Source organism: Antechinus flavipes, chromosome 5 (assembly GCF_016432865.1).
Source record: "Antechinus flavipes isolate AdamAnt ecotype Samford, QLD, Australia chromosome 5, AdamAnt_v2, whole genome shotgun sequence".
Lineage (NCBI taxonomy): Eukaryota > Metazoa > Chordata > Mammalia > Dasyuromorphia > Dasyuridae > Antechinus > Antechinus flavipes.
In genome coordinates, this window is record NC_067402.1 from 183,357,930 (window position 1) to 183,371,802 (window position 13,873).

The 13,873-nt window shown below is 33.7% G+C and overlaps 1 protein-coding gene across 2 annotated transcripts in view; it reads right to left on the bottom strand.

Annotated features, from left to right (window-relative positions):
- DERA (deoxyribose-phosphate aldolase) overlaps nucleotides 1-4,894 on the bottom strand; it is a 114,271-nt gene extending 109,377 nt beyond the window's left edge. The window contains exon 1 of one of the 2 annotated variants that reach the window (XM_052000230.1): nucleotides 4,757-4,894. In XM_052000230.1, coding sequence (XP_051856190.1) covers nucleotides 4,757-4,787 — 31 coding nt within the window. In that variant the 5' untranslated portion in view covers nucleotides 4,788-4,894. The remainder of the gene's footprint in view (nucleotides 1-4,756) is intronic. The other variant, XM_052000231.1, reaches the window with a different exon arrangement.
- Between the last annotated feature and the right edge of the window lie 8,979 nt (nucleotides 4,895-13,873).

Here is a 13,873-nt window from a genome sequence, read left to right on the forward strand (position 1 = left end):
AGTCCTTGCCTTTAAGGATCTTATAAATGAGAGAATTCTAAAAGGGAGAAGTAAAGCAGTGAGAAAGGAAGTCATTCCAAACATGGGTGACAGATGATTCAAAGGCCCTTGCCTTTAATAGGAAATGAAGCATCATTTGTAAGACAACAATAAAGGCCAGTCTGGCTAAATCAGAGTGTGTGTAGAGGAGTAATGTGGAATAAGACTGAAAATGTAGGTTGGAACAGCCAGATTGACTTTTAGAACCCAAACAGATAATTTGGGGAGAAAGCTAAGAATTTTCTTCTGGAAATATAGTCTTGAGACATTTATCAGATACATGGTTTGAAAATGTCTAATAGGTAACTGAAGATATGTGAATAGAGGTCAGAAGACACAGTTGAACTAGACATTTAGATTTGGGAATCATCTAAATAAAAATAATTAAATTCATGGGAGATGATGAGATCAACTGGTAGAAGAATATAGAGAGAAGATCTGTAAAGATGAGGAAAAAAGTGAATAGACTGAAGGGAAGGAAGAGGGAGGAAGGGAGAGAGGAAGGAAGAGAGAGAGAGAGAGAGAGAGAGAGTGTGTGTGTTAATTGTACATATACAAAATCAGAGAGGAAAAATAAGTATCCAAGAAGGGAAAATTGAGCACCAAGTGCTACAGAGTGTTTGATAAGACCCAGCATTGAGAAAAATCAATCAGATTCAACAATTAAAAGATCATTGGTCAACTTAAATATGTGGCCTAATAATCAATGCTCACAGATTAGTTGTGCCAATATAATAAAAATAATACCACCAAAATCAATTTAAACTTCTAGTGCCATATAATTATAAAATTACCAAGGGAATACTTTATAAAACTAGGTAAAATAATAATGAAATTCATTTAGAAAAACTAAGGAGATATTGAAAATATATAGGAACGAATATGAAATAGCACTTCCAGTCCCTAAATTACATTTTAAAGTGATAGTCATCAAAAAAAGAGAGTTGACAGATTAATAGAACTAACTAGACAAGGGAGAATCAGAATGAATGGAACTCATTCACTAATCTTTGATAAAATAGAAAACATAAATTACCTAGAAAAAATTCTTTATTTGATAAAAACTGCTGGGAAAACTGGAAAGCATCTGGAGAAATTAGGCTTAGACCCCATATCTTATACTACCTAGTATAAGAAAATGGTCAAGTGGAGGAAAAAATATTCATATCAAATTTCTCTGATATGCGTTTATTTTGTACATATGTATTTACGTGTGTATATATCCATGTGTATGAATATGTATAAAATAGTCATTTCCCACATGACAAGTGGTCAAAGGATTTGAACAGTTTTCATAAAAAATATTGCTCCTATAGATTTGAGATGGAAAGAGCTATCCACATCCATAGAGAACTATGGATACTGAATAGGGATCAAAGCATAGTATTTTCACCTTTTTTTGATTGCTGTTGTTTGTTGCTTGTTTTTTATTTTTCTTTCTCCTGCTTTTTTTCCCTTTTGATCTGATTTTTCTTGTGCAACATGATGAATATGGAAATATGTTTAAAAGAACTGCATATACGATTGCTTGCTGTTTGGGGGGGAAGGGAAACGAGGGAAAAAATTTGGAATACAAAGTTTTGCAAAGCTGAATGTTGAAAACTATCTTTGCAAGTATTTGGAAAAATAAAATACTATTAAAAATATGAGGAAATATTACAAAATATTTACAACAAAATGAATACCACTCCAAATCACTAATAAGCAAATCAAAACAATCATAAAGTTTTACTTCACATCCTGCAAATTGCAAAAAGGATGAAAAATGACAATAGTCAATTTTGGAGGGATTGTGGAATGATGAGCACACTAATATATTATTGGTGGAGTAGTGAAATTATGTAACTATTTTGGAAAGCAATTTAGAATTATGCTAATATATCTATGCTTTTTGAACCAAACATTCCATTACTCTGCTTATACTTTAAATAAGCTATCAATACAAAAAAAGTCCCCAAATAGCAGCACTTTCTATAATAGGAGAGAATTAGAAACCAAGCAGATGTCCATCAATTAGGGAATGGCTAAACAAGAATGTAATGAAATATCACCATGTTGTCAGAAGTGATATATGTGATGAATAGAGAGAAGCATGGAAAATCAACATAAACTGATGCAGAATAAAGTAAGCATATTCAAGTAAACGATATACACAATAAGTACCAAAATGTAAATGAAAAGAACAATTGCATACCAAAAAATCAAAAGTGAATGTAGCAAAATTATAAAAAATAAAGCGTGAGTTAAATAAAAAGATATGAGAGGAGACCTAGTCTACCCTTTGGAGGTGCACAAGTGTTGGCACATTACACATGTTTTCTGACTTCTTCAATGTATAAATTCAGTTGTGTAAATTTTTTTTCTCTTTTAAAAAATACTATTTGTTATGCAGGATGCCTTTCTGAGGAGAAAGGGAGAGGAAAATTACTATGGTTATATAAAAAATAATATATCAAAACTTTTTTAAAAAAAGCTCTTTGGTAACTGATAAAGTTGGAAGCTAAGATGCAAAAAGAGTGATAGAAAGTAATAGAGTAAATAATAGCAAGTAATAGAAAGAAAATGTGGATGATTTTTTTTTTTCCTAGGAGTTTGGCTTTGAAAGGGAAGAAGTTATAGAATGATAGCTTCAGAGGACCCAGTAAGAGCATTTTAAGGATATAAACCAAATGTGTGTCCAAATTGAACTAAAAAAAAACTTAGAAAGTAGAAGAGAGTAGAGATAGAAAAATCTATAAAACTGCAACAGTCTAAAGCCAAATTGGTCGTTTCATGCTAATATCACTGGTAGGAAGAGACAGGAGACAGAAATGGATTGCTAGATAAATGAAATCAAAACAGGGCCTGATAAATGAGACATAAGAGGTAACTGAGAAGAAACAATCAAATACATCCATAAGGCTAATAAAATAAGTGAAAACTGATTATTCTACAGAAAATTAATAACATTTTCTTTTTTGTTCAATATACCTAGAAGCAAAGATAAGTGAAGTTAATGGTCTGATGAAGACCTTAACATTTTAAATAATATTAAATTATCAGAGATAATATTAATCACCAAATATTGACACAAATAATTAATAATAAAATAGAGGAATTTGTGGGGAACCACTTTTTTTTTCTCTAGGGACAAATATCTAAAAATATGAAACAGCTAAAATTAAATTGAAAATTTTCCTCCAAGACCATTGAAATAGATAGATATTAGGTATAAAAATATGAAGGACAAAGGGGATGGAAAGAAATAAAACCTTCCCAACTATACATTATATTTTAACATATTTAACATGTATTAGACTACTTGCCATCTAAAGGAGGGGGAGGGGAAAGAGGGGAAAATTTAGAACAGAAAGTTTTGCAAAGGTCAATGCTGAAAAATTACTCATGCCTGTTTTGTAAATAAAAAGTTTAATAAAATTTAAAAAAAGCCACACACAAAAAAATAAAGTATCTGCTGAAGCCAAATATTCAGAAATAAGACACATTTTAAAAAAATATAAAATGCTAAGAAGCAATGATTAAAGACTACTCAGTGCTTAAATTAACTAGATTTACAAAGTAAATAGACTCTGCTCCCAGAAATTCTTAAGCAATGAAAACTAGATTTTTTTATTCTATTAGAATTTATATAGCCTATTCTAAAAATTAGCCTGTCACAAAACCTTTGCACATACTACAGCTCAAGCAGTTTTGCTGAATTTTAGTTTGAAAATTCTGAGGAAATCTGAACTTAAATTCCTATGTCACCCACATTTTCCACACTGAACTAAAACAACAAACTATATTCTGAAAAAAAAATTACTAGAGATGTAGCTCTCTCTCTCTCTCTCTTTTTTTTTTTTTACATTTAGTTATACACAACTCATAACTATGTTTAACGCTATCTGCCTTTCCAATAACTTTAGCTTGTTTTGAAATTCAAGAGTATCTCTGAAAAAGAATGCTAAGATTTTTTTCCTTGTAGGTTTGTTTTTGTTTTTGTTTTTGTTTTTTAAATTAAGACAAGGAAACTGAAAGAGAGAAAGGAAAGACTTAAAGTAAGAGAATGCACATTGAACTTGGAGCCAAAAGATCTGGGCTCAAGGTACAAAGCAATGTGCTCTTGGGAAGTCATTAGATTCACTTTCCTTTTAGTAAAATGCCCTACCTCCCACATTATTGAAAGAGTTAAATGAGATCATTTAGGTAACGTCCCATATAATGTAGATTGCCATTACTATTACAGTTATCATTGCCAATGGTACTGAAATAATAGTGGAGACGGGAAAAAAAATAATGCTAGTGACGCATCCTTTTCACAGTTCCCACCATTCTCCCCTGATAAGAAAAACTGATTGAAGTGATTGAACACTATGAATTAAACTTTCTCAGAGAAAATAGTTTTAACCGAAGTGAGACAAGCATACACTCCAGTGAGAAGCCGTCTTTCTAGGGTTCCAATATCCAGAAGGCTGAGGAGTTGCTGTCCTGCCAGTATTCTAAAGGATTCTGGCAGAGAGGATACCATGCACAAACCTAAGAATTCCCGAATAAACCCACCCTCACGTCTTATTGAGCATTTGCTCACTTGCTTTAAGACAGAAATTGGAGCCTAGAAAACCTCCACCCCTTATCTCCCTTTTTTATGGGTAGTCCCACAAAGGCAGAAGCCCATGGGAAGAAATGGAAGTGAGAGCAGACAAGTATTCGCTGTAAATAAAGACCTCGAGTCCCTTACCAAATTCTATCTCTTGATTCTGGGCAGACATAATCAAATAGCGGCAACAGCGTAAAGTCACAGCAGCAAGAGAAGCAATGGAAGGTTAAATTAATAGCCCGCTTTCAGATCTAGCACTTCCTTCTTCCTCTCCTTTCCCATGTGTCATCAAACTACGCCCCCATTTTCACGTTACCCTTTCCTCCCACCCACATTGGAGGCGGGGCATGACAATTGACTTCAATCTTCTCCAAGAGGAAAACTTTAAAAACATAAACAAACAAACAAAACCTAGCCGCCTTTTAAAGTAAAATCTATGGGTCACATAAATTTTCTCCTTTCAATTTCTTTGTAATTATGTTTTTTTGGCTGTGCAAGATCGATTTTACAAAAATTACCCCAGCACAGATAACTTATTTCTTAGATTTTCCAGCTCCCTTCATCGGGATACACTAGCATTTAGTTTAAACATTCTGCTCAGAGTAAACAATCAAAACCACTAAAAAACAGTTTAAGTAGATGAAATGAGAGAGAAGAGGAGAAGGATGTCTTTACCAAAAGTTTCTTGCTTGGAATGTTTTGTTTTGTTTTTCCCCTTTCTAAGTTTTCTGAGCATTCATTCCTTCCTTCGGTTTTGTCCTTCATTCTCGAAAAGGACCGTGACATCAGGAGGATGCTGTCACCACTTACAAGTGAATTGGATTTAAATGATGGAGGGGTATGCAAAGTGACCAGCCTCTCATTCTGTCCTTCGAAGACATTTGGGACAAGTGGCATGATATAGATTAGGATAACTAAAGCTTGCCCCCCAGTGCAATGGGAAGTATTGGTAGGTAGCCCAGTGTCTAAAACTGTGGTTCCGGAACGGTATAGGGGTCTCTTAGCTAAACATGAGGGTCTCAAAATTATGATTTATTATCAGTAAATGTTTAATTTGTATACCTATTTATATACTGAAGTCACATAAAAAATCTGGGGGAAAAGAGATCGTCACTGGAAAAAGTTTAAGAAACTTTGCAGTATAGTGGATAGATTGCTAGGCATGAAACCAGGATGGGTCTGGGTTTGGATTCTGACTCAATTTCTTATTAGATGTTTGATCCTGGTCAAGTTATTTGGCCTATTTTCCTCATCTGTAAAGCAGGAGTGACAATACCTCCTACCTCATTTGAATATTATAGGCACTTTGCAAATCTTTAAAATGCTATGTAAATGCTATTCATTTTTATTATAACAATAATACATAATCATACACAAATGTGGGGGAAATTTCTCCTTACATTATTTAACAGAAGGATGATACAATACTATATATAAATTTTCATTAGTGGTTAACATATAGCTTTTTCTCTCCTCACTCTGAACAAAGGATACAAAACTATAGAAAGACCAAAGACCACTGGGTTTACAGATATCATGGAAGCATTACATATATCTTTGAATGTGATCTTCATGTCCACCCTGTGAGTTAAAGGGAAAATACTGGGGTTTTTTGTTTGTTTGTTTGCTGAGGCAATTGGGATTAAATGACTTGCCCAGGGTCCCATAGCCAGGAAGTGTTAAGTATGAGTCCAAATTTGAGCTCAAGTCTTCCTGACTTCAGGACTGGTGCTCTATCCACTACACCACCTCACTGCGCCCCTCTCCCCCCCCCCCCCCCCCGCCCAGATTTAGAGAAAGATAAAGGGTTTGTTTTGACAAATGAGTAGGATATATCAATGGACCCTCCATTTGGAAGCTATCTAGTAAACAATTGTAAAAGTAGGTCTGGAGTTAAGAAGAGTGATCAGGATTGGAAATATAAATTTGGGATTTTTTCAAAAGAAGTGACAATTAAAAGTGAAGAAGTGGATGAGATCATTATGGAAAAATGTAAAATGGAAGAGTACTGACAACACTACCTTAGGGATCATCCTCTTTCAAGGGATTAAAAAAAGGAAGATGATCTTGGGAGTAGAGTGGAGGAGTAACTAGAAAGATAAGAGAACTACAAAAGTATCGTTAAAAATGTAAGGCAAATATACCAAAAAAAAATTAAAAGACCATACTACTAAGATAATTGGGGGCCAAAAATAACTTTCAAGATGAGATTTTGTGGAAAGCAATTAAATATAAAGCAATGGAAGATTTGAATGAAAGGAAAGGGAGGAATGCAATAGTTTAATGAAGAAGATCAAGAGAAGGCTTTTGCAGGGATGAATATATTTCATCATATCTCACTACCAATTCAACAATATTTATTACATACATACTACATGACAAATATATTTCTAAGTGCTGGGGAATACAAAGATATAAAATGAAACAATTCCAGCCTTCAAAAATTTATCTTCTATTGGAGTTAAAAGCACACATATATAAATTTATATACATACATATATGTATGTGTGTGTGTGTGTATATATATATATATATACACACACACACACATAGGAATACACACATACTATATATGTATATACAGAAAGAGAATACATATTTATTTCTAAGCTGGATTCCTCTATTTCCTTCTGTGTATTTGTGTGTGCATACCTTCCTAATCCCATTCAGCCCTGAGGAGCTAATGCCCACTGGAGAAAGTTGCATTAGATCTACTATAAATAGGAAAAAAAAGATATATTTTTTAAAATCTATTATAAGTTTATGTTTCCTAATGACAACTGAATCCTCCATTCTTCTATTCCAAATCTACTTGTCTGTTTTTAAGTCACCAATACCAAGCTCCTTCAGTCATTCTCCTCACTGGTTTTCAATTTCATTTCTCCATAGCTTTTCTACTACTACCAACAAACACAGCTAAATCTCCCCCATTCTTAAACAACCTTTATTAGATGATGTATCTATGTAATTTTGCAGAAAATATGCATATATATTTATATGAACACATAGAGTATTATGTATATATATGAGAGACAAACAGAAAGACACACTTAGAGAATAACTACATATATTATTTTCTAATGAGAGTTGTTTAAGAATGTCAATGTTGGAAGTCATAAGTTGTATTGAAATTGTATCTTGTGCTGGTTCCTCTGCCACCATGTTCCCTTCTAAGTCAGTATAACAATTAAGCTTAAAAGTAGCCAGTATAAAGTAACAATATCAGGAAATAGGATTGTAAAGAGGAATCTTGAAGTAGTGTAGACTGTCACAAAGGTTCAAAAATCACATCCTATTCAGAAGTGCATTCAGTTCTGGAAAGTCTGGCTAGGAATAAAATATCTCATTGGAGAAAGTGGGTTTCTGTGATTGGATATGTGTAAGCAAAAGACAAAGTAAGGCAATGAGTACAAATTAAGCACTTAGCCATGGGTCAGGTACTATGCTAATCATTGGGTATATAATCACATGCAAAAGAAGACCCCTTCCCAATGTGTGGGAAGAACTATAGAAAACTAGAAGCAAAGCCAAAAGGGGAATAAAGGTTTGCTGGCCTGAGCCTGTCCCCAAAATGGGTTTGCTGGCCTGAGCCTGTCCCCAAAACGGGGGCTCCAGGAGGAAATCATTAAGGAGCCTTAACAGTGAGAAGGCTATAGGGACACTTTGCTTTCTCAGGATAAAGAGACTTGAGGAAAATTCCAGAGTAAGATAATCTCCAAGATATGATACCAAAGTATAGAAAATGAGAATCAAAGTGAAAGAGAAAGTTTCAAGTTCAATTTTTGAGATGTGGATAAAGAGAATTAAGAGCTCAAAGCATGTGCCTTTGACTTTCTTTGACAGTAAATAGTAAAGCCATTTGCTGAAATATAAATTTGGCACTGGGTGGGAACTTGAACAATTATTGTGGGAAAGATGATGTATTCAATTTAAAGTTCTGATTAGTGAGGGACCACCACTTCATCAGATGCCCAAATCATGCTCTTCTCCTCACTCTTCAGACTTCTCCTTCCTCCCCAATAGTTTTGCACCATGTGAAAACCACATTTCCCCATATCTTTGAATGCTTTTTGTTGTCTTTCTCCATTAGAATATAAGTTTTTTGAGGGGAAGGGCTTTTTTTGGCTTATATTTGTAGGCCCAGAACTGAGCCTACACACAGGAGTACTTGATATATAGATAGTGATAGAGACAGAGATATATGCTTTATTCCCCTATATCCATTTCTCACATATATGCTTTATTCCTTATCTTCATTTTCCAGATAATGAATAGATCAGGATTGGAAGGGACGTTGGAGATCTTGTCTAACACCTGATTTTACAGAGGAGGAAGCCTAAATCCAAAAAATGGTGATGACTTGCTTTTAATGGTGCATGGCTAGTTAAGGACAGGGCTCAGAGCAGAATTGAAAATATCTTAAGGGAAAAAGAGAAGAGAGTTTGAAGAAGGCGATTAGGGAAGAGGAAAGAGATTAAGCATATATAGAGCATTTACTATGTGCCACATACTTTGCTATGTGCTTTTCATAAATATTAATATTAGATCCTTAAAACCCTATAAGGTAGATGCTATTATTATCCCTATTTTATAGCTGAGGAAATTGAGGTAGAGAGGTTAAGTGATTTGCCCAGGATCACACAGATGGCAAGAGTCTGAGGCCAAATCTCAACTCAGGTCTCTCTAATCCTAACTCTTTTATCTTCTGGGCTACCAGCTGCCTCTGACTTATAGCAAATTGTTTTTTTCCTTAAACCATATTCATGCAGACTTTATACATGCGGAGTGAAAAATATTATGCATGACTGTACCAAACAAGATAGCCAAGAGTCGTAGGAATTATTGGCTGAGAAACCTGAAAAGAAGTCTGATGGACAAGTTCAAGTCAGAAAGCATTTACTTATCACTTACTATGTGACAAGGACCATACTAGGTACTGAGTATTTATAAAAAGGCAAAAAGTCTTTGCCCAAGAAGCACACAATCTATCAGGAAAATAACATGCAGATAACTATGTACAAACTATAGCAGACAGGATAAAATGGAGATAATCTCAGAGGGGAGGTACTAGCATTAGATCAGAAATTGCAATTTTTTTTTTTTTAAAGAAAACAGTATTTAAGCTGCCAGTGGAAGGAAATAATTGAAGACAAGGAAGGCAGGAGCCAGAGATGAGGAGGGAAGACATTTCAAGCATGAAGTTCAGCCAGTAAAACTTTTTGCTGGGGGACAGGATGTTGTGAGCAAGGATGCCAGTATTACTAGAATGTAAAATTTATGGAGGGGAATAAAGTGCAAGAAGACCGATTAGAAAGGAAAAAGGTAAACTATCAGTATGATAGACAGTATCAAAAACAAAAGTAAAACAAATCTTATGATTACCTTAATGGATGCAGAAAAAGCTTTTGACAATACAATACTTATTAGAGCATAGGAATAAATGGAGCTTTTTTTTTTTTTTTTTAATTAAAGCTTTACAAATGAGCAAATTTTTCAACATTGACCTTTGCAAAACTTTCTGTTCCAAATTTTCCCCTCCTTGTTGTGAACGAATCCAGCCATTCTGGAGAGCGATCTGGAATTATGCCCAAAAAGTTATCAAACTGTGCATACCCTTTGATCCAGCAGTGTTTCTATTGGGCTTATACCCCAAAGAGATACTAAAAAAGGGAAGGGGACCTGTATGTGCCAAAATGTTTGTAGCAGCCCTGTTTGTAGTGGCTAGAAACTGGAAAATGAATGGATGCCCATCAATTGGAGAATGGCTGGGTAAATTGTGGTATATGAATGTTATGGAATATTATTGCTCTGTAAGGAATGACCAGCAGGATGAATACAGAGAGGCTTGGAGAGACCTACATGGACTTATGCTAAGTGAGATGAGCAGAACCAGGAGATCATTATATACTTCGACAACGATATTGTATGAGGATGTATTCTGATGGAAGTGGATTTCTCTGACAAAGAGACTTAACTGAGTTTCATTGGAGAAATGATGGACAGAAACAGCTACACCCAAAGAAGGAATACTGGGAAATGAATGTGAACTATTTGCATTTTTTATTTTCTTCCCGAGTTATTTTTACCTTCTGAATCCAATTCTCCCTGTGCAACAAGAGAACTGTTCGGTTCTGCAAATATGTATTGTATCTAGGATATACTGCAACATATTTAACATATAAAGGACTGCTTGCCATCCGGGGGGGGGGGGGGGGGGGGGGAGAGGAGGGAGGGAGGGGAAAAAACGAAACATAAGTGATTGCAAGGGATAATGTCGTGTAAAAATTATCCTGGCATGGATTCTGTCAATACAAAGTTATTATTAAATAAAATAAAATTTAAAAAAAAAAAAAAAAAAAAAAAAAAAAAAACAAATTTTCCCCTCCTTCCTCCCACCTCCTTCTCTAGATGGCAGTTAGTCTAATACATGCTAAATATGTTAAAATATAGGTTAGATCCTATATATATATATATATATATATATATATATATACACACACACACACATATTTATACAGTTATCTTGCTGTACAAAAAAAAAAAAAAAATTGAATCTGGAGAATAAAAAAAACCTGAGAAGGAAAGCAAAATGGAAGCAACACCAACAGAAACATCAACATCAACATCAACAGAAAGCTATGTTGTGGTCCAAACTCAGTTCCCACAGGCCTCACTGTGGGTGTAAATGGATTTCATCATCATTGGGCAATTGGTACTGGTTTGAATTATCTTATTATTGAAGAGAGCCATGTCCATCAGAATTGATCATCATATGAAGTTTTCTTTAAAATGATAAGTAGTACTCATCTAAAACCATCAGCAAGCTTTATCTATAATGATAAGCTAGAAGCCTTCCCAATCAGATAAGAGGTGAAGCAAAGATGTTCATCACCACTAATATTTAACAGTGATAGCAATAAGAGAAGAACATTGAAGGAATTAGAATAGGCAATAAGGAAATAGAACTATCTATCTTTGCAGATGTTAACCTTGGAGAATCCTAGAGAATCTACTAAAAACAGCTGAAATAATTAACAATCTTAGCAAAGTTGCAGGTTCTAAAATAAATCCACATAAATCATCAGCATTTCTATGTATTACCAACACTATCCAGCAGCAAGAAATAGAAAGTCCACTTAAAACAACCAATGTTAAAACAACATTGTTAAAACAAGTATTAACAATACAAAATACTTGAGAGTCTACCTGCCAAGATAAACCCAAGAACTATATGAAAACAATTTAAAAACTTTTTTCACATTAATATAGTCAAATCTGTACTGGAAAAATATTAATTGCTCATGGGTAGGCCAAGCCAATAAGAAATAAATAATATAATAAAATTAATTTTAAAATTCTACCTAATATACTTCAGTGCTATATCAAACTACCAAAAATTATTTTATAGAGTTAAAAAAAATTAATAAAATTCAACTGGAAGAACAAAAATTCAAGTATATGGAGGGAATTGTTGGGGAAAAAAACATGAAATGTCCTACCTAGCCATCAGCAATCATTAAAACTATTTGTTATTGGCTAAAAGATAAAGTGGTGGATTATGGAATAGATGAGGTACACAGTACAGTCAGTAATGACTATATTAATATAGTGTTTGATAAATGCAATGATTACTGCTTTTAGGACAAGAACTCATTTGACAAAAATTATTGGGAAGACTGGAGAGCAGCTTGATAGAAACTAGCCATAAATGACTTTTTCACGCCATCTCCTAAGAAGGTCATAAACATAAAGATATAAAAGAGTGGTATCATAAGTAATTTAGGGGAGCATGGTGTAGTTTATCTGTCAGAAATATGGATAAGAATTTGTGACCAAATAAGAGCAAGAGAGCACTACAAGATATAAAATGAATAATTCTGATTACATTAGAAGGATTTTACAGACAAAACCAAAGCAACCAAAATTAGAAGGAAAGCAGAAATCTGAGAGGGAGGTAGAATTTCATATAAAGTATCTCTGAGAAAGACCTCATTTTTTAAATAGAGAAATAAGTCAAATTCATAAGAACAGAAGTCACTCCACAATTAGTAAATGGCCAAAGAAAATGTACATGAAGTTTTCAGATGGAGAAATCAAAGCTATCTATAGTAATATGAAAAAAAATTGATTAAAGAAATACAAATGCTGTTACTACTTCACAGCTACCAGATTGACTCATATTATAAAAAAGGAAAATGGTAAATGTTGGAGGGAATGTGAAAAAACTGGGACCCTGGGTAGAGTTGTGAAATGATTCAATCATTCTGGAGAACAATATGGAACTAAGCCCAAAAAACAAGCAAACTGTGCATATCCTTTCCCAAAGAGATCATACAAATGAAAAAGGACTCATATGTATAAAAATATTTATAGCAACTCTTTTTGTGGTGACAAAGAACTGGAAACTAAGGGATTGCCCATCAAAATGAAGAACAATAGAACAAATGATGGTATATGATAGTGATGTAATTGTGTTGTAAGCAATGAAAGGATTTTAGAAAAACATGAACTTACACAAATGGAAAAAGTGAATTAGAACCAAAACACTGTACATGACAACAGCAATACTGTATAACAACCAACTAATAATGACCTAGCTATTCTCAGCAAAACAAAGATTCAAGACAAATCTGAGACATGTGAAAAATGATATCTACTTCCAAAAAAAGAGCTGAGGGAGTCTGAATGCAGATTAAAGCATATTAATTTTTTTATTGTTTTTTGGTTTCTTTTCTTTAACAATGTGACTAATATGAAAATGTTTTGTGATTACATACATATAAGTATATCAAATTATTTGCCATCTTATGAAAGGAGCAGAGGAAGAAAGAATTTGGAACTCAAAACTTTAAAAAAGCAAATGTTAAAAATTGTTCTTGCATGTAAGTGAAAAAAAATCATAAAACATCTTAAACGTGAAAGAAAGGTCCCAGAGAAGTAGCAAAGAAACTAAGATGGTAGCTTCAATAACTTAACAGGAAATAAAATAGATAAAAATTTAAAAAATAATAAAAGGATAAATAAAGAAGGCCTTTAAAAATCAAAGAGGAGATTTTATATGTGATCCAGGAAATAATAGGAAGCCACTGTAGTCTGATCAGATCAAAAGACAAAGGAAAAGTTAGTGTTAACAGGCAAGCCAAACCTGATTTTTCATCATTTTCTCCAACCTTTTTCAGACTCCAAAAATTTATCAAAGCAAAAGCACAAAGAAAAAAAAAAAAAAAAAAGGTGAATTATACAGTAACATCATACATA